Source organism: Piliocolobus tephrosceles, chromosome 11 (assembly GCF_002776525.5).
Source record: "Piliocolobus tephrosceles isolate RC106 chromosome 11, ASM277652v3, whole genome shotgun sequence".
NCBI classification, from domain to species: Eukaryota; Metazoa; Chordata; class Mammalia; order Primates; family Cercopithecidae; genus Piliocolobus; species Piliocolobus tephrosceles.
In genome coordinates this window covers 38,308,237-38,331,284 of record NC_045444.1, presented here as the reverse complement: position 1 = coordinate 38,331,284, position 23,048 = coordinate 38,308,237, and the positions used below count along the sequence as shown (strand labels likewise).

Sequence of the window (23,048 nt, the reverse complement as noted above, 5' to 3'; positions counted from 1 at the left end):
TTCGGCCACCTATTTTTTTTTTTTTTTTAAAGAAATGAGGTCTTGTTATGTGGTCTAGGCCAGACTTGAACCAGTCTCAAGTGATTCTCCCACCTCAGCCTCCTGAGAAGCAGGGAGTACAGAGCTCTACCACCCAATACTTTTTACATTATGTCAGCAAGGAGAAGTTGTCTGGGCCCTCCTGCATAAGAAAATCCTTGTTAAATGAATGAATCAATCACCGCATACCAGTCCAAACAGGCATTGCTCTGTCGTCATGAAGGGATGAGCAGAGGAATTTTATGCAAGAACTCAGTATGAAGGCAAGCTTTCTTGAGTAAGTCAGGTAACCTAGCCAGCAGGCTAGGCTATGCAGCCTCCCTTTGATGAAGTCAGGGCATAGTGCAAAAAGTAAAGCAGGCTTTATACTTTTCCTCTTGTTTTGTTTAATTAGTATTTAATTCCCTTTCATTAGCTTAGTATTGTTGACTTCTGCTAGAATACATGGTATCTTTAGAAAAGGAAATACAAACAAATAACAGAATTAAACCAAATTGAATCTTTTGTATCCCTTTACTCAACAAGTTGAAAGTGGAGCTGATGGACCACATTTGACCCACAGAATGTTTGCTCCACTGTGCCCCCCCTCACATTTTAAAATAAAGTTTCCTGATGTTTAAATTGGTAATTAACATAAAGACCTGGGTTTCTGGCTTCTTTGAAAAATTGGAAGATCTGGCAAAACCAGGCCCCAATTCCTACACAGCAAAAAGAAGCTGGAGCTAAGATCTGTGCTCTAGGTTCAGCACAGTTCCTACCCGGCCTGTTACCTTCCTGGCTCCTTGACTCATGGGAATTTGTGTGACCCTGCCCTACTCTCTCCTGGGGGGGTTTTCGGGGGAGGACAGTCTTTGTCACCCAGGCTGGAGTATAGTGATGGATATCTACTCACTGCAGCATCCACTTCCTGAGCTCAAGCGATCTGCCCACCTCAGCCTCTTGCGTAGCTGGGCTACAGGCATTTGCCAGCATGCCTGGCTAACTTTTGTATTTTTTTTGTAGAGACGGGGGTTTCGCTTCATTGCCTAGGGTGATCTTGAACTCAAGCAATTTGCCTGCCTTGGCCTCCCAAAATGCTGGGATTACAGATTACAGGTGTGAGCCACCGTGCCCAGCCTCTACTCTTAAATTTAAGGAAAAAATAGTTTTACATACCCCAGTCTTCTCAAGCCTCTGCTTCCTATGCCACACTGGCAATGGAAGGCCAGAATTACACTTTTGCCTCATATGTAGCTCTGTGGTTCTTCAACCGAGCAATTAGTTCTAAAGATCTTAATCCTTCAAAGGCTTTAGTTCATATTCCCTGGCCAGGACCTGCTTTCAGTCGCTTTAGATCAAAATGGGTTTAACTGAGTAACTCAAAGGCCAAGATGGGGGTAAGGGAAGGACAGCCCAGCACTCAAAGCAAATACAATCATCAGCTAATACCCTTGCCCAAGCCATCACACTTGAGAAGTTAAAAGCAGGCTGAGAAAGAGTCCAATAGAGAGGCTCAATCCCTGCATCATTGGAGTGTGAGGTACAAAAACTCCCTGGTCAGATTCTCACCAGTATTACCCTCAGCCATAGATTGAAACCATTGATCTGCATACAGAGAGAGGAGGAAGCTAAGTAAAAAGTGATGCTTGCCAGCTCTGTGTATCCTCCACCACCGGTGTGCTAGAAGAAATCCTTACCCTCGAGTGAACATTTGGAAATTTAGTGATATTATTCTTCTTTAAGGCTAAACAGAAAAAAAACAAAAACACAAAATGATGGTTAAGAAAAAATGGGATGAAAATGGAAAGCAACTCAACTTAGTGCTCAACATTCCCAGGCATGTTAGCCAACAGAGGAAGAGAATGGGAAGCCATTACTACAAGAAGTGTTAGATCAAATAAGGGAAGGATGAGTGCATCTTCCCACCCAGCTCTCTGACCACCCAGTTCCAAGCTGCTTTGAAGATTGGCTCCAGAAAGATATAGTCCAGCAGCAAAACTGATACAAACATCAGCCAAGCAGATGACAAGTTTTCTAGCCTGTTAATAAGCACTGGTGGGTAAGTACACTGCAGAGCAGGCAATGACACTCTATGTCCTTTGCTATCAGAGATAGAAGAACATACATAAGTGCAATTCATAGAATAGTTATGCCACAAAAGAAACACATACCCAATTCCATGTCAATCTCAGCACAGGAGTCAATGGCTATGTCCAGTTAGAGTATGTGCTTCCCCTTGTCTCTTTTCTAATCAACTAGACACTGAAGAGAAGTTCGTTTTTTTTTTTTTTTTTTTTTTTTTTTTTGAGACGGAGTCTCGCACTGTCGCCCAGGCTGGAGTGCAGTGGCCGGATCTCAGCTCACTGCAAGCTCCGCCTCCCAGGTTCACGCCATTCTCCTGCCTCAGCCTCCCGAGTAGCTGGGAATACAGGCGCCCGCCACCTCGCCCGGCTAGTTTTTTGTATTTTTTAGTAGAGACGGGGTTTCACCGTGTTCGCCAGGATGGTCTCCATCTCCTGACCTCGTGATCCACCCGTCTTGGCCTCCCAAAGTGCTGGGATTACAGGCTTGAGCCACCGCGCCTGGCCTGAGAAGTTCGTTTCTTATTAGGCATCAAGAACTAAGCCCAGGAAGTTACTTTGAAAAGTTTGATCATTCTTCCCCCCCCAATTTAAAAACAGTGGCATTTTCCAATGATATTTGCTGTTAGTATTTCTGGTGCCACCATCCTGACCAAAGAAGCAGGTCAAGATATGATCTGATCACAGAAGGTATAGCCTGGGTTTGACACGGAACAGTGAAGATGCGTGAATGAGATACGACAGTGGGAGCACCTAAGCCTTTGTATTCATGTCCTGCCTCACAGCTTTGCTCCAGCATGGAATTACTGCCAGTTGAACATGGGCATGGCATTCAGAAGGAATAGAGGTGGCCTACTAAGGTAGGGTGTCATAAAGCTATGGATTGCCTATATCTACATACACAAGCTAGGTCAAAAGGGCTCCCTGTGTTAAGCTCGTATTACGAGTTCCATCACACTGTGGACGTATAAGAGAGTTAAGAAAGGCCCAATCTGCAGCTGTGCATAGTTTACAGTTCCTTCTGCAAGTCATTTTGTACTTTAGAGCACTTTGCATTCCTGAGCACTTCATATGGCAGGTGATTGTGCTATCAAAGCATATTAACTGGCTACGGGATAAAAGGGCTAGGTTAGTATCTGTAAACCTACTAGAACAGTACGTTTTGTGGGTTTCTGTTTTGTTTTGTTTTGTTTGAGACAGGGTCTCACTCTGTTGTCGAGGCTGGAGTGCAGTGGCGGGATCTCCACTCACTACAACCTCCACCTCCTGGGCTCAAGCAATGCTCCCACCTCAGCCTCCCAGGTAGCTGGGATTACAAGTGTGCACCACCATGCCCAGCTACTTTTTGTGTTTTTTGTAAAGATGGGGTTTTACTGTGTTATCCAGGCTGGTCTCAAACTTCTGGGCTCGAGTGATCCTTTTGCCTCAGCCTCTCAAAGTACTGGGATTACAGGTGTGTGCCACTGCATCCAACCTGAACACAGTAAGTTCTTAATACGTTAGGTATAGCAGTTACTGTTATTAATGGCTATTATATTGTGTTGAAAGACATTAGCTCAAAAATCTTATAAGCAATCTACTTGGTACCAATCCTGATTCTCAAAGAAGTGCTCTTAGTATTTTTGCTCTTTATTTTTCTGAAAATTTCTGTGAACAATTCTATGAATTCAACTGTCAAACACACCCAGACTGTTACAGCAATGTGAATACATACATGTATTGAAAGTGGCAGTGAGTGAGCAATAATGATTGAAATGCAAAACCATGCAGCATGAGAACAACACAAAATACAACATGATGGAGATGGCAATTCCATGCTAGCATGTTGGTAGGCCCTGACAGACACACAGAGGGGGACATAAGAGATCAAAAAACCTGTAGCAACCTTTTAAGAGCATCAGGTGAGAAAGAGTGATAGTTTAGTAATGGTATTCCTCAGTGAGAACAGGTTCGCAGAAAAACCGAGAGCCACGCTTGGCGGTGCGAGCAGTAAAGGGCACAGTCTTCAGCACTGCATTGAAAATGACAGCCAAACAACACAAACAGAAGAGAATAAAAAGCCAAGATCTCTTGCATTAGTACATGGTTAGTGCATTGTTAATCATACCTGGGGATGGGGGATGGGGGGTGGGGGAGACGGGCAGGAAAGGGGGAAGGCAATATATACTCAAGTTGGTTCATAAAGGTACAAAGGAGTTTATCTGGGGCTTTGGGGTGAGTCAGAAAATGAAAAATGCTCCAAGGAGGATAAAAACCGCCCTATAAACAGATATTCATTCCCCTCTTCTAGTAGATTAATGACAGATCAAGCAAATAGAAAACGTACATTACATTCATTTTATAAAGCCAGGTGTAACTGGGATGGAGGACATGCTAATGAAAAAGGAACTCCAAGTTCTTTGTTTTTTTTGTTTTGCTTTGTTTTTTTAAGACAGAGTGTCGCTCTGTTGCCCAGGCTGGAGTGAAGTGGCGCGATCTCGGCTCACTGCAACCTCTACCTCCTGGGTTCAAGCAGTTCTCCTGTCTCGGCCTCCCAAGTAGCTGGGATTACAGGCACCAGCCACCATGCCTAGCTAAGATTTTTGAATTTTTAGTAGTGATAGGGTTTCATCATGTGGCCAGGCTGGTTTTGAAGTCCTGACCTCAAGTGATCCACCTGCCTCACCCTCCCAAAGTACTTAGGATTACAGGCATGGGCCACCGCACCCGGCCAGGAACTCCAAGTTCTTAACGAGCAAGGCTGGATGCTTCCCTGACTACAAGTTCATTGTATGGCACTGAGACCAAAAAGTGCTTACCTAGGAAGGAAGTCTCTTCCTGGTCTTGCTTAGAGTGGAGTTTCTCCCCCAGCATGGAGGAGGCAAGGAGAGGTGCTACATTGAAGGTTTTATCTGGGGGGCATCTACAAGCCCCTGCATTATGTACACTGAAATACCAACAGGCACATGTGCAGAATGTGTGTGCCATGTGTAGAGAATGGCATTTTCATCAGCCACTTACTATCCACTGAAGACCTATACTGCTTTAATCTGGCAGGGAATTCATTATTCACTTCCTTTTTAATCTGTCTAATCTACCTAATCACTGAACCTATGTATTTAATTTCCCTGGGTTTGAGCTGTTGAGAAAAAAATTCGTGGTTTTGACCATTTAGGATCCAAATGTACAATGTTCACTAAGCTATAACAAGAAATGAGACAGGCCGGGCGCGGTGGCTCATACCTGTAATCCTAGCACTTTGGGTGGCCCAGGTGGGCAGATCATGAGGTCAGGAGATTGAGACCTTCCTGGCTAACATGGTGAAACCCTGTCTCTACTAAGAGTACAAAAAAAATTAGCTGGGCGTGGTGGCAGGCACCTGTCGTCCCAGCTACTTGGGAGGCTGAGGCAGGAGAATGGCGTGAACCCAGGAGGTGGAGCTTGCAGTGAGCCGAGATAGCGCCACTGCACTCCAGCCTGGGCAACAGGGCGAGACTCCGTCTCAAAAAAAATAAATAAAAAGAAATGAGTCATCAAGAGTCTAGGAATTCTATTTTTAAAAATCGGGACAGTTGGGGAAATGTGAACTTAATATCAGATATCTGATATTAAGGGATTCTTGGTTATATGTGATAATGGTGTAAAGTATGTTTTTGTTTTTATAAGAGTCCTTTTGAAGATACATACTGAAAATATTTCCAAATGAAATTCTACGTCTTGGTTGTCAAGGGTTGGATATGGGGGTAGGTAGAGTGTAACAAGACTGGCCATGAGTTCATAATTTTTGAAGTGGATGAGGGATATATGGGACCTCATCATACTATTTTCAGTACTTCTGCATATTACTGGACTGTCCCATTATAAAAAGCTATAAGCATCTGGAAGCTTACAAGCAACATTCACATGCAACAGACATGAAAGAAAAGTCACTTGTGGCCTCTGCTACTAGTGCCCAAGTTATTGTTCTGATCTGTAAAAGGAAGTACAGAAATCTGGGAGAATTGGTTTGAGGAGATAGCATTAAGCTAATTTAATCAGACAAGAACCAGGCTGGGTTAACACACAATTCTTGGCTGATAAAACTAGTTCCCAACCCTGGGCTGGAAGCCTGTTGGCTCATCCAAATTAAAGTACCTACTGACTTCAGTTACTCTGAATGAGTAAAGAGGCTTTTAAAGAGCATCCATGGACTGTGATTAGTACATTGCTGAATGGGTCTTGTTCACAGTGTTTATTAATCAGGCAGGTGGCTAGGTGTGGCCGCGAGGGAAAAAAAAAATGGAGCATTATGACATATCAATAACAATGGAAATCCTTTAAATCAAGGAGCTCTGCTGAAACCTGCAGGGTTCCAATGCAGAGTATTGGGGCAGTATACATGCTGCTGTTTTAACAGACTTCAGACCCTCTCTGCATCGCTCTGGGTGTGAATAAAGTCAACTAATGAACTTGACAACCCTGGACAAAAGCTGCAAAATCTGCATGCATCCCAGTCTAGGTAAGGCCAGTGGGATCTCCACGAGCCACAGTGAAGAAGTATCTTTTACCTGTGATAATATCTTCAATGGCACCATCTTTTCCCTCATATACATGTCTGTTATCTTTAACTTGTCGTCGTCTTAATTCTGCAATTAACTCTTGCTGCTGCCTCTTTGATTTATGAGAAGGAGACTGAGAAGAAAGAAGGGCAGAGATTAGTGAGGCCAGTACCCATTAGGAGTTTGTGAAAATGCAAAATGTGCCTGACCATTATGTTACTAATAAGCAGCTTTGGCCAAAAACACACACACCCACATTCTGCTCAAATGCAGAAAACTCAAGTTTCTGGGAAGGAAACAGAAACTTTCACTAACGAACACACAAAACTTCACTTCGCACCAACAAGAGACAACTGGTAATGACTACAGACGTCAACTGTGTTACCACGGATCACAATGAAGAAAACTTTATGCACTGCCAGCCTTTATGCTCTAAGCCCTTCCGTCACGGGGTCATCTGGTGTGGCCTCTCTGTATATCCAACTAATTTCCAGATGTCTGTGAGCTTGGATATGCTACACAAACATGCTCTTAGCCTCATTCCAGTGGTTGTGGAACAAAGTAATGACCATATTTCCATTTGCCAAGTGTCCAGGCACCAGAAGGAAGTGATGAGGATCCTGGGCACACCTGGCTTGCTGGTCCTTCCTATGGCTTGCTCTAAAGAACCCTCTCAGCCTCTCCTCACGGACCTGTCTCATGAGCGTGGCATTTCTTACCTTTGGATCCTGCTGCTCCATCAGAGCTTCTTGCTCCAGGAGTTTTTCCATGAGAGCTTGTTCCTGCTTTTTCCTAAGCTCGTTTTCCTCTTCTGCTTGCTGGATAAATCAGAAGAACCAGAAAGATCATGTTAATGGGAATGATAGCAACCAAGATTTGTAAAAGTCATTCTTCAGGCATCCTTAGTGAGTTGAGAATTAGAATAAATGGAAGGTTGAGAAGATCTACACTTCATGCCTGTATTTAGCTCTGCTTCTGGGCTACGCTGTCACATCTCTTTAAAAAAAAGCTGGGAGCTGAGATTCATCCAGAAGCCCTTTCCTGATGATCCTCTCCCTGTTTGAACTTCCTCTTAGTCTCTGTCCCACACACTGGTGGACACCTACGATCCTGGCAGCCGTGCTCAGTGATTTTGTTTTCCTTTCAGAGACAGTCTGCCTACCTAGAGCTCCTCTGATAGCAGGATCTAAGATTCTTCTGCTTTCTGCCTATTTTTAGGCAAAAACCCTCATTTCTTTTCATGGCCTCGCCAGAGTGACACTCTTGGACTCTCCCATGCCTCACTCCTTCCCAAGGGAGGCAGTGTGACTAGTCTGATGAATCTAGAAGAAAGTGAATAGGCTCACCTCAGCTCAGCCCTCTTGGGCAGTCTTTCTTTTGAAGCTGGCCTCCCTGAAGAGACCTCTAGTTGTCAAGCTGTGAACTGATGGATAGGTCGCCTACGTAATTTGCAGCTGAAGTAGGTCACAGACACCACATCTTCCAGCCCAGCTGTTACCAGTAATAAAGTTTACATTTGGGTCTCCATTGCTTTTGTTTTCATTTTGGTCTGTATGAGAGGGATGATGTCCTAAAACCCCAACCTCTACCTACTAAGTCCCTACAAAGTTTCCTCTGCTCCACCCATATCCCTGCTGATGCCTCAGGCTTTGAGAAAAACTCCAGCCACTTCCCAACCTGTCTTAGCCGATTTTAAAATATATTTTCTCTTTTGACCTTAGACTTACATGTTTTTGTGAGAAAAAAATGGCACAGCACAGGCTATCTCTGCAGCACATAAGCACAGCCAGCCAGTGGGCTTGGGCTACCAAGCACTGCAGACAGCAGCAGTTGGTGGCCTGCAGCCTTCTCGTCACGTGCAAGTTCTCAGAGTCTGGCACATGGAGTTTGAGCCGTGTTTCTGTTCACCCTGGCTGCCAAAGACATGTTCCCTCTACCAGCAGCTTATATCTCTACTGCTACATTAAGTCAGTCATGCTGAGGGAAGACGGGCTAAAAATATTTTGACTTTTTGAGTTTTAGTAAAAGGCCCGATAATGATTTTCCAGAGCCAGCAGCCCCTAGTGGTGTTAGAGAAGTGTCCCCCTATTTCCAATGGGAATTTCCTCTAAAGTGTAGAGAACCCTGCCACATCCCTCCTCCCCTCTGCAATAAACATTCCTCCTGCCTCCACCAATGTTATCAGTGCTACATGCAGACAAGCCTGAAGGATATAGATTGAGGTGTTTCCAAGGTCAGCTAAAATCTTCTAACAACCTTGTAATTTCTCAAGTGGACAAATTCTTCTGATACATGCCTCTTTGAGTCATAGGCTTTTTCAAGACCACAGCCCTGGATTATGCCCAAGAGGGCCTCCCATTTAAAGGAAGGGCCACTTATTGATCCACACCAAGAAACACAGTGCCCATCCTTAAAAACACCATCCTTCAGTCCACACTAGAGAAATGCTGGTCTAAGAGGTCCTAAGCCCTGTGCTAGGACTAACACAAGCAGGCTCTCTTTAACCTCTGCTATATCATGCACCTTTGCCACAGGCCACAGCTCACTTCTATGCATTCAACAATTCCACAAGAGGCCTGGATTTTCAAGTCCTTCACCTTGCCTGCCTAGGTGAACAGTCTGGGGCAGCAGTGGTCTTGGAGCATCTCTCTTGCCCCAAGGGGGCTGCCAAGAGCTTTGTTTTCTGGCTGAGGCAGAGGACTGGCTAGGTGGAGAAAGGGACCATAATGTTCCTCAGCTTCCACAGAGCCAGGGACTGCTATCTCATGAAGGCCACCCAGATCTGCTGTCCACAGGAACTGGGAGGTCTCTGCAGAGAGCTGGGACTCAGACACATCTTAAGGAGGGCACTTGCTTGAGAAATAAGGGCAAGGAGGGCCTTAACATATACCTTGTATGCTTTCACAAACCGGACGAAGACGGGAAAGAAGACAGAGGGTGGTGTTGTCTTGGGGTTTTCTCCAAAATACTTCACAACATCATCAAAGGCATCCTGTGAAGAAGCAAATTTTTCTTGAATTTCGTTAGTTCGGCATTTGAACTGGATGCTCTGGGGGGAACGCTGACGCAAAGCAGCAGCCACGAGACAGGCTCCCATGGCCTCGCATTGCTGCACCTCCCTTACCTCCCAAGATTGCCTGACACCTCTGTGTTTCCTCCAAATGCCTCAGCAGAGGCAATCCGAGGAATGCAATAGTGGGGCACAGGAATTCACCTGCAGGACCTCCTGCCACTCCTACACACATGCATGCACACACACATACACGCACACACCCCACATACAAAACAAGGAAACCTTTCAAGAGTTTCCAAAGGCCGTGGCAGAACCCCTTAAAACCAACAAGGTCAAAAGGGATCTTAGTCACTCTGATCCTAAATCCCACTCCCTTGCTTCAACACTCCCTATGACAGCTTCGCACAGGGGACACTCAGTCTCTGCCTGAACTCTTCTATGATACAAGACTGCCACAAACCAGAGGCCCTTCCACTGAATCTGCTTTCTGAGTCCCCATCCCCCAACTTTGCCTCTACCTCCGCTGATGATGTCCTGTTCATTCTGTTTTGCAGGCCTGCCTAATCAGCAACCCCCAGTACAGTGTAAGATTTCTGAGGACAAGATCTACAGAAACCCAATACACAGGGAACACTGCTTTGCTGAGCACAGGCCTGATGCATGTGGGTTGAACTGAATACAGGACCCACAATGGAGTGGGTGTTGAAGTGAAAGGGGAGATGGGGGGGACAGGGTAGAGAGCCCCAAATTAGAAAAGGACAATGAGGATGGGGCCCTTCCAAGAATAACCCCGGGAATGGTCCCCCTGTAATAATCAATAGCTACACAAGAAATCTACCCTCCACAAACCGAGGGAAATGGAACATTTCTCCCCAAATCCAGGACCTGCACCACAGGCAGCTTTAATGGATGCAGCCTCTTCACAGGTTTCGGGGGCACCGATAACTTGCCTGTGCAATCTTGGCATCATCCTGCAGCTTCTTCAGCTTCCCCTCATTGTTGAGGATGAACTCCTTCAGCAGCGTATTGTGGTCATGCATGGTGTACTCTCTCTTGGTCAAGTCCATTCCCCTCTGGAGCTCCTTGACATCCAGCAAAACATTCTCAAGGGAGACTGAAGCAGAGAAAGAACATCCCAGTGAAACTCAATGGGGAAAGTCACAACCACAGCGAGTCTGGCTGCTGGGCCAAGTTCTCAGGAGATTCTTAGGCTTACCCAAGGGCCCTAAACCTAGTTTCCAGCTTTTGGCACAGAGATCTTTTAATGCAAAGAAGCATTATAAGCACTACATTACATTCTTTGCATTCACTAGTTCTTTTGCATCATTAGGTCATTTTGCCAATGAGCAAAAGCAGCATAAAGGGGTTCCGTGGCCTGCCCTTGGTCACACTGCTAGTAGGTGGCGAGGGAGTTCAGGTAACAACTGAGGACTCTAAATCCCACATTTGCACAAAATTATTCCATTTCTCTTACAAGAAATAGCCTGTGGGTGGGCCCTTAGGCTTAGTGGTCCTTATCTGCAGCAAGCCTAAGGTTTTGTGTGTTTTAGAGAAAAGTTCTCACAATGTCATCCAGGCTGGAGTGCAGTAGTTCCATCAAAGCTCACTGCACCTAAGTGGTTCCATCAAAGCTCACTGCACCTTCAAACTCCTGCCCTGACATGAGTGTTGGGATTATAGACATGAGCCACTGTCTAGCCTATAAACTCTTTTTGCGTTTCTCTGACTCTCAAGCAGGGGGCAGCCTTTTGTCTGTTGAGCATAGGTTGTATTGATTACTAGGACCCAAAGCAGCCTTGCACAGCTTCTTTAACAACCTCTCCCTATTCAGAAAGGATAAGTGTGAACCTTGCTGTCTGCAGTGTGGCCCCTCCCAGGGCAGGCACTCCCCCAGAACCTCCTGAGCAGCTTCTGTGGGATGCCGGGTCCCAGCTCTGGGCCTCCTTGCCTGACTCAGCTCTGCACGTGGACAAATTATTGGTGCAAAAGTAACTGCAGTATTTGCTGAAATACGCTGTTTGATATTGGAATACATTCTTAAATGTGGTTATGTTATACATCATTTTAATGCACATTTCTCACTTTTTTTGCTAATGATGTATTACTTGCTTTTTATATTTATTTTAGACTACAGAAATGACGTTAGACAAAAAGCAAATTCAAGTGATTTTCTTATTTGAGTTCAGAATGGGTTGTAAAGCACTGGAGACAACTCGCAACATCAACAATGCATTTGGCAATGCATTTGATGGTTCAAGAAGTTTTGCAAAGGACACGCGAGCCTTGAAGATGAAGAGCTTGGTGGCTGGCCATCAGAAGTTGACAACCACCAACTGAGAGCAATCAAAGCTGATCCTCTTGGAACCACACAGGAAGTTGCTGAATAACTCAACATCAACCATTCTACAGTCTTTTAAAGCAAATTTGAAAGGTGAAAAAGCTCAGTAAGTGGGTGCCTTATGAGCTGAGAGAAAATTTTTTAAAAAATCGTTTAAGTGTCATCTTCCTCCACTTCTACGCAACGAACCATTTCTCAATCGGATTATGACATGCAACCAAAAATCGATTTTATATGAGAATCAGCAATGACAAGCTCAGTGGTTGGACCAAGAAGCAGCTCCAAAGCACTTCCCAAAGCCAAACTTGCACCAAAAAAAGGTCATGGTCACCGTTTGGTGGTCTGCTGCCGGTCTGATCCACTACAGCTTTCTGAATCCCAGAGAAACCCATTATATCTGAGAAGTATGGCCAGCAAATCAACAAGATGTACCCCAAACAGCAACGCCTGTAGCCAGCATTGGTCAACAGAAAGAGCCCACTTCTCCATGACAACACCCAACCACACACTGCACAACCAACGCTTGAAAAGTTGAAAAAAGTTGGGCTACAAAACTTTGCCTCATCCGCCATATTCACCTGACCTGTTGCCAACCGACTACCACTTTTTCAAGTATCTCGACAACTTTTTGCAGGGAAAATGCTTCCACAACCAGCAGGATGCAGAAAATGCTTTCCAAGAGTTGTTGAATCTAGCAGCACAGATTTTTTTCACTACATGAATAAACAAACTTATTTCTCATTGGCAAAAATGTATTGATATTAATGGTTCCTATTTTGATAAATAAAGATGTGTTTTGTTTGTTTTTGAGACGGAGTGTTGCTCTTTTTACCCAGGCTGGAGTGAAGTCGTGTAGTCTCGGCTCACAGCAACCTCTGCCTCCCGGGTTCAAGCAGTTCTCCTGCCTCAGCCTCCCAAGTAGCTGAGATTACAGGCGTGTGCCACCATGCCCAGCTAATTTTTGTATTTTTAGTAGAGACAGGGTTTTGCCTTGTTGGCCAGGCTGGTCTCAAACTCCCGACCTCAAGTGATCCGCCTGCCTCAGCCTCCCAAAGTGCTAGGATTACATGAGCCACCGTGCCTGGCCATAATAAAGATGTGTTTGAGCTAGTTATAATGACTGAAAACTCACAGTCCAAAATCACAGTTGCTTTTGCACCAACCTACTAAAACAGTGCAGTAGGTTTTTCCCTCAGTAGACTCACACTGTCTTATCCTTGATTCTCTAACACTTATGATAGTGCCAAGTACATGGGGGGTACTCAAAGGTGTCCACTGGATAAATGAAGGAGTGAGTGAATACATAAGTGAAGGCACAGAGAATCTGTGTGGGCCAACCTGGGCACCAGAGAGCAAACAGAAAAAACAGTTCTGCCAAGGAGCAACCCAGTCTCCCATTTTCCTCACTGATGTTTTTCAAATGACACCATTTGGACCAAACAAAATGAACTAGTACCCACTGGTCAGATACAAATTATAATAGCTTTTTAACATTTTTCTTAATTAGAATTGTGAAATGTAAGAACTAATTTAGGCAAAGGTAAACTTGAAAGAGGGAAAATCACTTGGTGAGAACAGAAATTCTGCCTGCTGTCTAAATGAGCCCCAAGCTCATTCCAGGTCTATCCAGCCTGCGTCATACAGTTCTTCACAGAGAGTCATCTCCATCTGCCTCTCAGTCTCCACCACAGCATCTGCAGCATTTATCCCCGTAACAGTGCATCATCTCATTCATTCATTCATTCATTTGTTCACTTGTTCATTCATTTATTTCCAACATCCAATTTTCAGGGGCTGAGAGAAATAGATAAATAAAACCTGATATACCCTTAAGAAGTGCACAGATTGGCCAGGCATGGTAACTCACACCTGTACTCCCAGCACTTTGGGAGGCTGAGGCGAGAGGATCACCTGAGCCCAGAATTCAAGACCAGCCTAGGCAACACAGGGAGACCCCTACAAAAATTTTAAAAATTAGCTGGGCATAGTGGTGTGTGCCTATGGTCCAAGCTCCTCAGGAGGCTGAGATAGGAGGATTGTTTCAGCCTGGGAGGTCAAGACTGCAGTGGGCTGTGATCATTTTACTGCACTGTGGCCTGGGCAACAGAGCAAGACCCTGTCAAAAAAAAAAAAAAAAAAAAAGTGCACAGATTGCAATGGACATGCAAATTGTTGTAATACAGTATGAGAAATCTTGTATGAGAGGGTGGAACAGAGTGCTCTTTAGTGAGAACACAGAAGCAGCAGCCATTTACCCTAGCTGAGTTAGAGAAGGCCTCACCCTCAAAAATTTCATATGCCTGAGGTACCCCACAGGAATCTGAATTTATAATAAACACTGGCTGCTTATGGTTCGATACCATAATTTGAGAATCACAGCCTGTAACTGACTGTAAGGTCAGTCTGCGCATCATTCCTTTTTCTAATACGCTTTTCAGAGAACACGGTACATTGGGTGATACACTTCATGAAAAGTAAGACCAGGTTTCTAGTCCTGTTTCTATCACTTTCTACTCATGTGACTTTGGGCAAGACATTTAACCTCGAAAAATCTCAATTTTCTTACCTATAACAGTGGAGATACTATTATCTTGTACATCCCAGCTATCTTAGAGTCACAGATGATTTAAATGAGAAAATGTATACCTGTCTTAGCAAAGTAGCAACCAAGAAGTGCTGATAATTTAACTAGTGTCCAGGTAAAGGCAAAATGTTTACAACTACCACACTTGAGCAAGTAGAATGGCACAAAACCAAATTAAAAGTGTTTGTTGAGTGGTGATTTTCAGATTCTCATTCTCACATTTCATACAACAGCAGCAGAATAAAAAGGGCAGTGAATAAAAGAGGGAAGGGACATGACGCTCAGCGGCCTGTATCTTACAGAAAGGACACAGAGATCACCCACGTTCTCTTCTGCTCACAAGGGTGGACAACACCACGGCCAATGTGTTCCAGCTCAGCGTGTCTGACTTCTTAGCCTTGGCTTTTTAAATAGGTTCTGAAAAGTGTTTAAGCAGGGAATGGCTCCACCACAATTAAAGGCATTAATACCCAAGACAAACGGTAATAGCTGAAATCAAGTACCTGCAGCAGCTTTCTCCACATAATGAAGCTCATTATAAAACAGGGACACTTGGTGATATTTTTCTTTCACCACATTGGATATATAGTGCAACAGTGTTTGCTTTCTGTCTGTTGACTTTGTATCTAAGAGCTGAAAACAACAGGGAACATGGGTTAGGTACGAGAGTAAAGTAAAGGGTAACGGGAGAGCTACCCCTCAGATGACGATTTCCCACCCAGAGTCATTAACTGAGTAACAGTCGCCCAACAGGCTGGAGCATTCCCAGAGGAGGGTCAGGATTCCATTTGTTCCTTAGTGAACCAGTCCATTGATGGCTCGAGAACTTTCCAACCAGGGTACATGCTTAACTATAGGGATGACTCTTAAGCACCTAAGAATGGTTCACAGCTTTCCTCTACAGTAGTTCCTCTTTACCCACAGGTTTACTTCCCATAGTTTCAGGAAACCTGCAGGTTTCAGGTATCCAAAAATAGTAAGTGGAAAATTCCGGAAACAATTCATCAGATTTAAATTGTGCACCACTCTGAGCAGCATGATAAAACCTCACACATGCCATTCCCATCCCTCCTAGACCTAGAATCACCCTTTTGCCAAGTGGATCCATGCTGTAAACATTACCTGCCATTAGTCACTTAGTAGCCATCTGGGTTATCAGGTCAACTGCCGCCTACTGTAGTGCTTGTGTTCAAGTAATGTGTTTTATTTCACTGATTCTTTTTTTTTTTTTTTTTTTTTTTTTTGAGATGGAGTCTCACCTGAGTTCAAGCGATTCTGCCCCCTGAGTAGCTGGGATTACAGGTGCCCGCTACCAAAAATTAGCCCAGCTAATTTTTGTACTTTTAGTAGAGACAGGGTTTCGCCATGTTGGCCAGGATGCTCTCAAACTCCTGACTTCGGGTGGTCCGCCTGCCTCAGCCTCCCAAAGTGCTGGGATTACAGGTGTGAGCCACCATGCCTGGCCTATTTTATTTTTCAGTTACTATGAATCTCTCACTGTGCCTAATTTATAAATTCAACTTTATAACAGATATGCATCTCTAGGAAAAAAACAGTGTGTATATAGGATTCAGTACTATCTGAGGTTTCAGGCATCCACTGGGGTCTTGGATCACAGCCCGCATGGATAAGGGGGACACTGATTACTGGACTTAGATGAACTCTCCCAGCCCTGCATCTACTATCCCACCTTCCTTGCCTTAAAAGAAGGATGACTCTAATTTTAGTGCTCTTCAAAGTGAAGAGCCGGAGGAGAAATGGGGATGTAGAGCCAGCAGGTGCGCGCAGGTGCCTCCTACACAGCAGGGCTCCTATGCTCCAGTTTTTACATTTAGCTTAGCCCCTCCCTTATTTCCTAGACTGTGAAGACCTGAAACAGACATGCTTAACTGATTACGATCTGCTGGAGGCCAGAACTGTGAATGACGGGACACTCCTTATTAAATAACTAGCTCCCTGGTCTGGGGACTCAACCCACTGCCCAGCCTTCTCATGTGCCAATCATGTTAGGCCTGCACAGCCTAGAGGGAGTCCACGGGGGATTTTCTCTAGTCCTGTTCACAGCAGTTAGGCGACTCTGAAAATTAGAGCACCTTGCATGCAACAACAACAACAAAATTTAAGAAAATACAGAAAAGTACTTAAACAAAGTTTGAAAAAATTCCCTGATTCCATCCAACCTCTGCTAATATTTTAACCTACTTCCATTCAGTCTTTCTCCCCACATAGTTTACTTAGCTGAAATTCAACTGTACATGCAAAGCATACCCTGCTTTCTTTTCTAAACACAAACCTTTCTTGGAACACTCTTTATCAGTATGTTAACGGTGGAAGAATAATAGTTCACTGTATTAACTAGTATTACAGCACATTTAATCATTCCCACAGACCTTTAGATTGTTAATTTGCAATTATAAATAAAATACAGCATTCAAAATTCAGACACTTGAGAAAAGAGTCCTAGAAATGGAAATACTGAGTCAAAGGGTATGAGTAATTACAGGTTCTATGTGCTCTCTGTCAAATGGTGTTCCAGAAAATTCGTACCAATTGAAAATATTCATCAAAACATCCCCCACCACCCTAACTTCATCTCTGCCAGCCATCTGTCCTTCAAACAGCTCTCAGACTTCTTTTAGTCCACTCACCAGATCTAAACTCTGAAGTTTAAATCCATAAACTGCTCCTCTTTTACTGCTATTCATGTAGTTTCCAAGGGCTAAGATGATCTGCAAAAGAGAAGGTGAAAACAGAAGCCCATCAGTTCAGCACATCAGGCAGTGAACGCAGCTGAAGTAGCCCTTCATACCTACAAGAAAAACTGCACTTGCCTCCAGAATTTTCTTGAGTTTCTGGGACGACTTTATAGAGACAGATGCTGCTATAATCGCATGTAGTTGCTAGATTCCAATCAAAGAAAGAAAAGGAGGGGGGAAAAGACATGTTAAAAATGGGAAACTAATTGGCAACTAAATATTAACACAGAAGAAAACAGGCCTGCATTTAGAGCATACAGTCTTCATGATGAGAGTCTACTTTTCCAAAGTATAACAAATTTAATTGTCTTGCTAGGTTTCAGGTAATATTGTTACATGCAAGGTCTTTACTGAAACTGTTCACAATAGCAAGTAACATAGGAACTTGCTTGTCACAAAATCTGTAACCAATCTATAACCATTAAGACTCAGAGTTAAGAGTCCATAGCTGCTTCTGGTAGAACTTAATTTCCTGCCCACCACCTCTAATCATGTCATACAATTAATATTTTTAAATCAATGGAGGAGGCATCAAAAATGAAAAAAAAAAAAAAAGGCACAGGGGAATATAATACCCTCCAGAAGTTCACAGAACATGTTTTCAACAGACATACTACTATAAGCAGAAACCAACAAATTTATGTAGAAACAGAACTGGGAAAGAACTGACTACTATAATCAGTAACAAAGTTTATTTAGAAACAGAATTGGGAGAGAACTGAAGTTTATGATATTCATAAATCTCCACAAGATTAACACAAGGGAATGAGAGATGGTTGGCTATTATGTCTATATCACCACAGTTTACTGTAACACACTTACAAGAAAGAAAACTCTTATGGTAAATTTAAAGCTTTCAGCAAAAGCTTGTAAGTCTGCTCTCTAAGGACAGGGCATAATTTTTAGAAATGAAAGTCACATTTTCACTCTTGCCAACCCCGCCAGAGGACTATTATCTTCAGGGGGGAACCAAGTTTGAGAAAAGAACCAAGTTTCTTTGTCCTCTGCCTTTTGAAATTTAGAGAACATCTGTAGACACAAAAAATGGCATTCTTTCGGAAGAACAGCAATATGGAATATGAACATTCCCCATTTTTTCAAATTTACTTTGCACACATAATGTGGAAAAGATGGACAATTTAGAAAGTTCTGGGAAGGAGTCTTTAGAACCCAACACACTGAGTGCACTTCTGGGAGAGACTTTAAAAAATAATGATTCCACATTTCTTTGGACCCCCTCCCCTGCCAGAGTTGGTCCACTCACAGGAGTCAGCATCTGAATGCTTTCAGCAAAGTTCCCAATGAAAGCCATGATGGTCATCTTCTGCATGAGCCTCTCAATTTTACTAAACTGCATCATGAACCTATCTTCATCTGACAAGTTTTCTAGAGGCTTCCTTTCCCGCTCATAGAGCCGAAGCACTTTCACTTCATTCTCAGTTGGCAGGAACCGCATCAAGCATTCCACAAAGTCTACAGGCAGTGTCTTCAAGTCAAATCTAAAGACGGATGTGGAGAGATTAGCCTTAGAGAGAAAAAACCTCCTACCCCTTTTTCAACTTCATCCTTCTTTTCAGGTCCATCCATCCATCCATCCTTTTCAGGTTCATCCATCCATCATCCATCTGGTACAGCTCAGCAAATACCAAATCAATGAGTCTAAGATTTCTCCACTTGTCCTGTGAAGTCCCACCCTGGTGCTGGTGCTGGTGCTGAGGCTTGACTATGCCTCAGGTAACTTAAAGATTTCTCCACTTGTCCTGTGAAGTCCCACCCTGGTGCAGGTGCTGAGGCTTGACTATGCCTCAGGTAACTGAAAACCTGGACCTTGTCACAACTGCCATCCTCAGTTTTTAGGGGACTGGCATAGCTCTAAGCCTCTGGAATCAGGAGTAAATGAAAATAGAAAGAGGTAGAACCAAGGCCAAAGCATCTGATGGTTTAATGGTTCAAGGACATAGTTGACAGGCATTGTGAAGTACTACTGCTAATTCAGGAGATAACACTGTACACATTATCACAGAATATCTGCTGAATTATGTAAAATATTTCAATTAAACCAATAGTCTGGTAGCATTTTTTCTTCTTTGGGAAAAAAATGCATCCAAATGCCTGTATTATCTGAATGTTTTAGGTTAAGTGCGTACATTCCTTGAAGCTCTTTTTGGATATATGCTTAATTTGAACAAATTAAGTATTTGTTACAATATCTATTCTCTGTTATTCTCTGGACAATCTTTGTTCAGCTAAATAATAGAATTACATTTAATCATCATGATAAACAAGATATATAAAGATTTAAAGCCAGGCTGCACTTCAGCATTCAATGTCAGAAATCAGAACAGACTGTAGGAGGCACTGGACTACGAGATTATCACCCTGGCTGAGGACACAAAATTGGAACAAAGGATTTCTCAGGGTCATTTACACCTCTAAGTCTCTAACCAAAATTTACAAGATAATCCATTTATAAATAATTAGTTCCTAAAACATTTAATAATGTCTTTGTCACATTTGAAAGTCACCATGGCCACAAGAATAGAAGGATTCTTCTAATAGAGAAGTAAAACCAATGCCTTCTATGCAGTTCAAGAGTAAAAAATGAACTTTGTTTAAAATGTCCTGAAAGTACTAAAAGCAAAACAATTCATTCCTGTTGTTATGAATTAAAATATGCATCTGTATCATATTTGCATCTGGCATTGAACTGTATCATTCCACAAATGCCATCAAATTTGTATTCAACAAATCTGGATAAAATTCAGATACTCCAGAGAAAACTGACATCTTCTACCTTTTCTTAACATCTGCCACATTCAGCTCAACTTTCCTTTTATGTAAGCATTGCTGGAGGCCCGCATAAGAGATAATAAATGATGTCACAATCCAGATGTTATTCTTCTAAAACAATTAGCTACTCGTTCTAACACAACACTGCCCAGGGTGATTTCTGGTCCACCTCTTTCGTGTTGGCATCATATGCAACTTTGATGTAGCACACGCAGAGTTCAGGAGATCTCTGAAGTGTGGATATCAAAAATTGCTCCAGCTTTTATCTTAGCTCTTGCCTCACTATTGAAATATTTGTCATCTACTAATTCATAACTTTCTCATTTTCATTGTGTCATAAACTAACTAGAATATAATTTTCCTGAACTTACACATGAATAGCTTTACATATTTCATCAGCAGTCTTTCCAGCTTTCCTTAAAGTTATGGCAAGATTTTTGGCCCTGTTTGCTTCTAGTAATGTCACTTTGTTGGATCCCTTCTGTGGTATCTTCTGTTTGCTTGAAGAAAGATCCATGGCAGGACCTTGGGCTTTTGTCTTGAATATTTCCTCAAATTCATCCACATTTAAATCCTAAGGTAGAAAGGAATGACCATGGAAAACTGGATTATATTTAAAAATGAAGTCTGGAAGCCACCAGTTAGTTTCTTAAGCAAAGACGTTACTTTTTCTATTAAGTACTTGTCTTTGGCCGTGGCTTGCTCTATTTTTCTTGTTTTTGTTAGAGTACAACTTCTGGCACATACACAAAAGTAAACATAGGCTGGGTGTGGCGGCTCATGCCTGTAATCCTAGCACTTTGGGAGGCCAAGGGTGGATCACTTAAGGTCAGGAGTTTGAGACCAGCCTGGCCAATGTGGTAAAAGCCGCTCTCTACTAAAAATACGAAGAACAGCCAGGCGTGGTAGTGTATGCCTGTAATCCCAGCTACTTGTGAGGCTAATCAGAGAACTGCTGGAACCTGGGAGGCAGAGGTTGCAGTGAGCCGAGATTGCACCACTGCACTACAGCCTGGGTAACATAGCGAGACTCCTTCTCAAATAATAATAATAATGATAATAATAATGATGATGATAATTTAAAAAAATAAAATAAAAAATAACAAAAGTAAGTGAACATTAGACTACCGATTCTAACCCACCAATTCAATTGCTTTTCAATAGTTAGCTTGCATAGACAGCTGCCACAGATTAAAATTATCTATCAAATAAGGCAGTGAGTGTGATAATTGAGTTCTTATTCACTTACAGTCCGAAAATTTTTATGTCTTTCTCTCAATTAAGGGAAGGAATTATTATGTCAGATCTATATTCTGTGGCAGACACTGAAAATGCTCAAAAGCATTTATTCCTATTTAACATAACTCTTTAAACACAGTTTTAGAGCCACCTTACAAAATAGTGTCAAATGTTTTTCTCCGATATTACATATCTGTTTCTTCTTTACATCAAGGGACTTATAACACTAGTACTTTATCTCTGACATTTTCAGGTTAACAGAACACCCATGTTGGCTTTGCTGCATAGAGTGCACCTCTAGGTTCTAACCAATGAGAAAAATACCTCCAGAATTCGCTCATCATCAATTTCATTGAAGACTGTGCCATTGATCTGATTGGGCTTCAGAGCAACCCAGTTAAACACCGGCATTCTGAACTTTGTCTTGATTGGCTTCTTAATTTTCACAGCTAAAGACATCAAAGAGAATGGAATTAAGATCCCACCAAAAGCCTACGACCCTCAGAAACAATCAGACAACAGTCCTTGCAGATGACACTTTAACACTGGAGGAAGGTTGGCAAGAGGCACGCAAGTAGGTTTTTAAAGCTGGTCAACAACACACATGGCCTCGGCCAGAGCCAGTTGAGGTCACCATTTGATTGTATTAAAAGCCGTCTAAAGGCCAAGGGTTGATTTTTTTTTTTTTCTTTTAACTCAGGCAACTAATTTGCTGCATTACAGTTACAATATTAGGACGATGGTTGGGACAAATAAAAAGTGTTGGAGAGCAAAGATTATTACTCATGTTATTAGATAGCAAAGAGGGCAAAAACTTGCCATATTTGGACATCCTAAATTCTTGGTTGTGGACCACATATTTACAAACAAACCTTAGAAGATGATCAGGGACTGCAGATAGTGGCTGACTAGACTACCAGGAGTATAAAGTCATGAAGGCTGACTTTCCACCAGGGCAAGACTTTCCTGTGGGTGATTCCGATATATTGGCTGCTGAGTTATTTTAAGCAGACTAAGGGCTATGAAAGGCCTAATGAGAAAATAGGTGTTTGAGGTCTTGCTCTGTCACCCAGGTTGCAGTGCAGTGGCACAATCATGGCTCACTGCAGCCTTGACCTCCCAGGCTCAGGCAATCCACCCACCTCAGCCTCCAAGTAGCTGGAACCACAGGTGTGTGCCACCATGCCTGGCTAATTTTTATATTTTTTGTAGAGACAGAGTTTCACATGTTGCCCAGGCTGGTCTCAAACACCTGGACTTAAGCGAGCTTCCCCACTCGGCCTCCCAGAGTGCTGGGATTACAGACTTAAGCCATCTTGCCCAGCCTAAGAAAACATTTAAGATGACAGAACAAAAAAAGGGGTAAATACAGAGCAAGACTCTGTCTTAAAAATAAGTAAATAAAAGGGGGGAAAAAAAGGAAAATAAATTGCAGGGCATGGTGGCTCAAAGTCTTAGCACTTTGGGAGGCCAAGGCAGGTGGATCACCTGAGGTCAGGAGTTCAGGACCAGCCTGGCCAACATGGTAAAACCGCCGTCTCTACTAAAAATACAAAAATTAGCCAATTGTGGTGGTGTGCACCTGTAATCCCAGCTACTCGGAAGGCTGAGGGGCAGGAGAATCGCTTGAACCCGGGAGGCAGAGGTTGTAGTGCGCCGGGATCATGCCATTGCACTTCAGCCTGGGCAACAAGAGTGAAACTCCATCTCAA

The 23,048-nt window shown here is 43.1% G+C and overlaps 1 protein-coding gene across 5 annotated transcripts in view; it reads right to left on the bottom strand.

The window, feature by feature from the left end:
• Positions 1-23,048, bottom strand: part of FMNL2 (formin like 2) — a 315,818-nt gene that overhangs the window by 2,602 nt on the left and 290,168 nt on the right. For 2 of the 5 annotated variants that reach the window (XM_023217434.1, XM_023217436.1), the window contains 11 exons: positions 21,661-21,785; positions 20,469-20,671; positions 18,572-18,806; positions 17,383-17,451; positions 17,200-17,280; positions 15,055-15,184; positions 10,580-10,743; positions 9,507-9,608; positions 7,336-7,434; positions 6,626-6,749; positions 1,669-1,762 (listed from right to left, as the gene is read on the bottom strand). In XM_023217434.1, the coding sequence (XP_023073202.1) occupies positions 1,669-1,762; positions 6,626-6,749; positions 7,336-7,434; positions 9,507-9,608; positions 10,580-10,743; positions 15,055-15,184; positions 17,200-17,280; positions 17,383-17,451; positions 18,572-18,806; positions 20,469-20,671; positions 21,661-21,785 (1,426 nt within the window). Of the gene's footprint in view, positions 1-1,668; positions 1,763-4,018; positions 4,111-6,625; positions 6,750-7,335; positions 7,435-9,506; positions 9,609-10,579; positions 10,744-15,054; positions 15,185-17,199; positions 17,281-17,382; positions 17,452-18,571; positions 18,807-20,468; positions 20,672-21,660; positions 21,786-23,048 lie in introns of those variants that run through there. The other 3 variants (XM_023217435.2, XM_023217438.1, XM_023217437.1) reach the window with 3 other exon arrangements.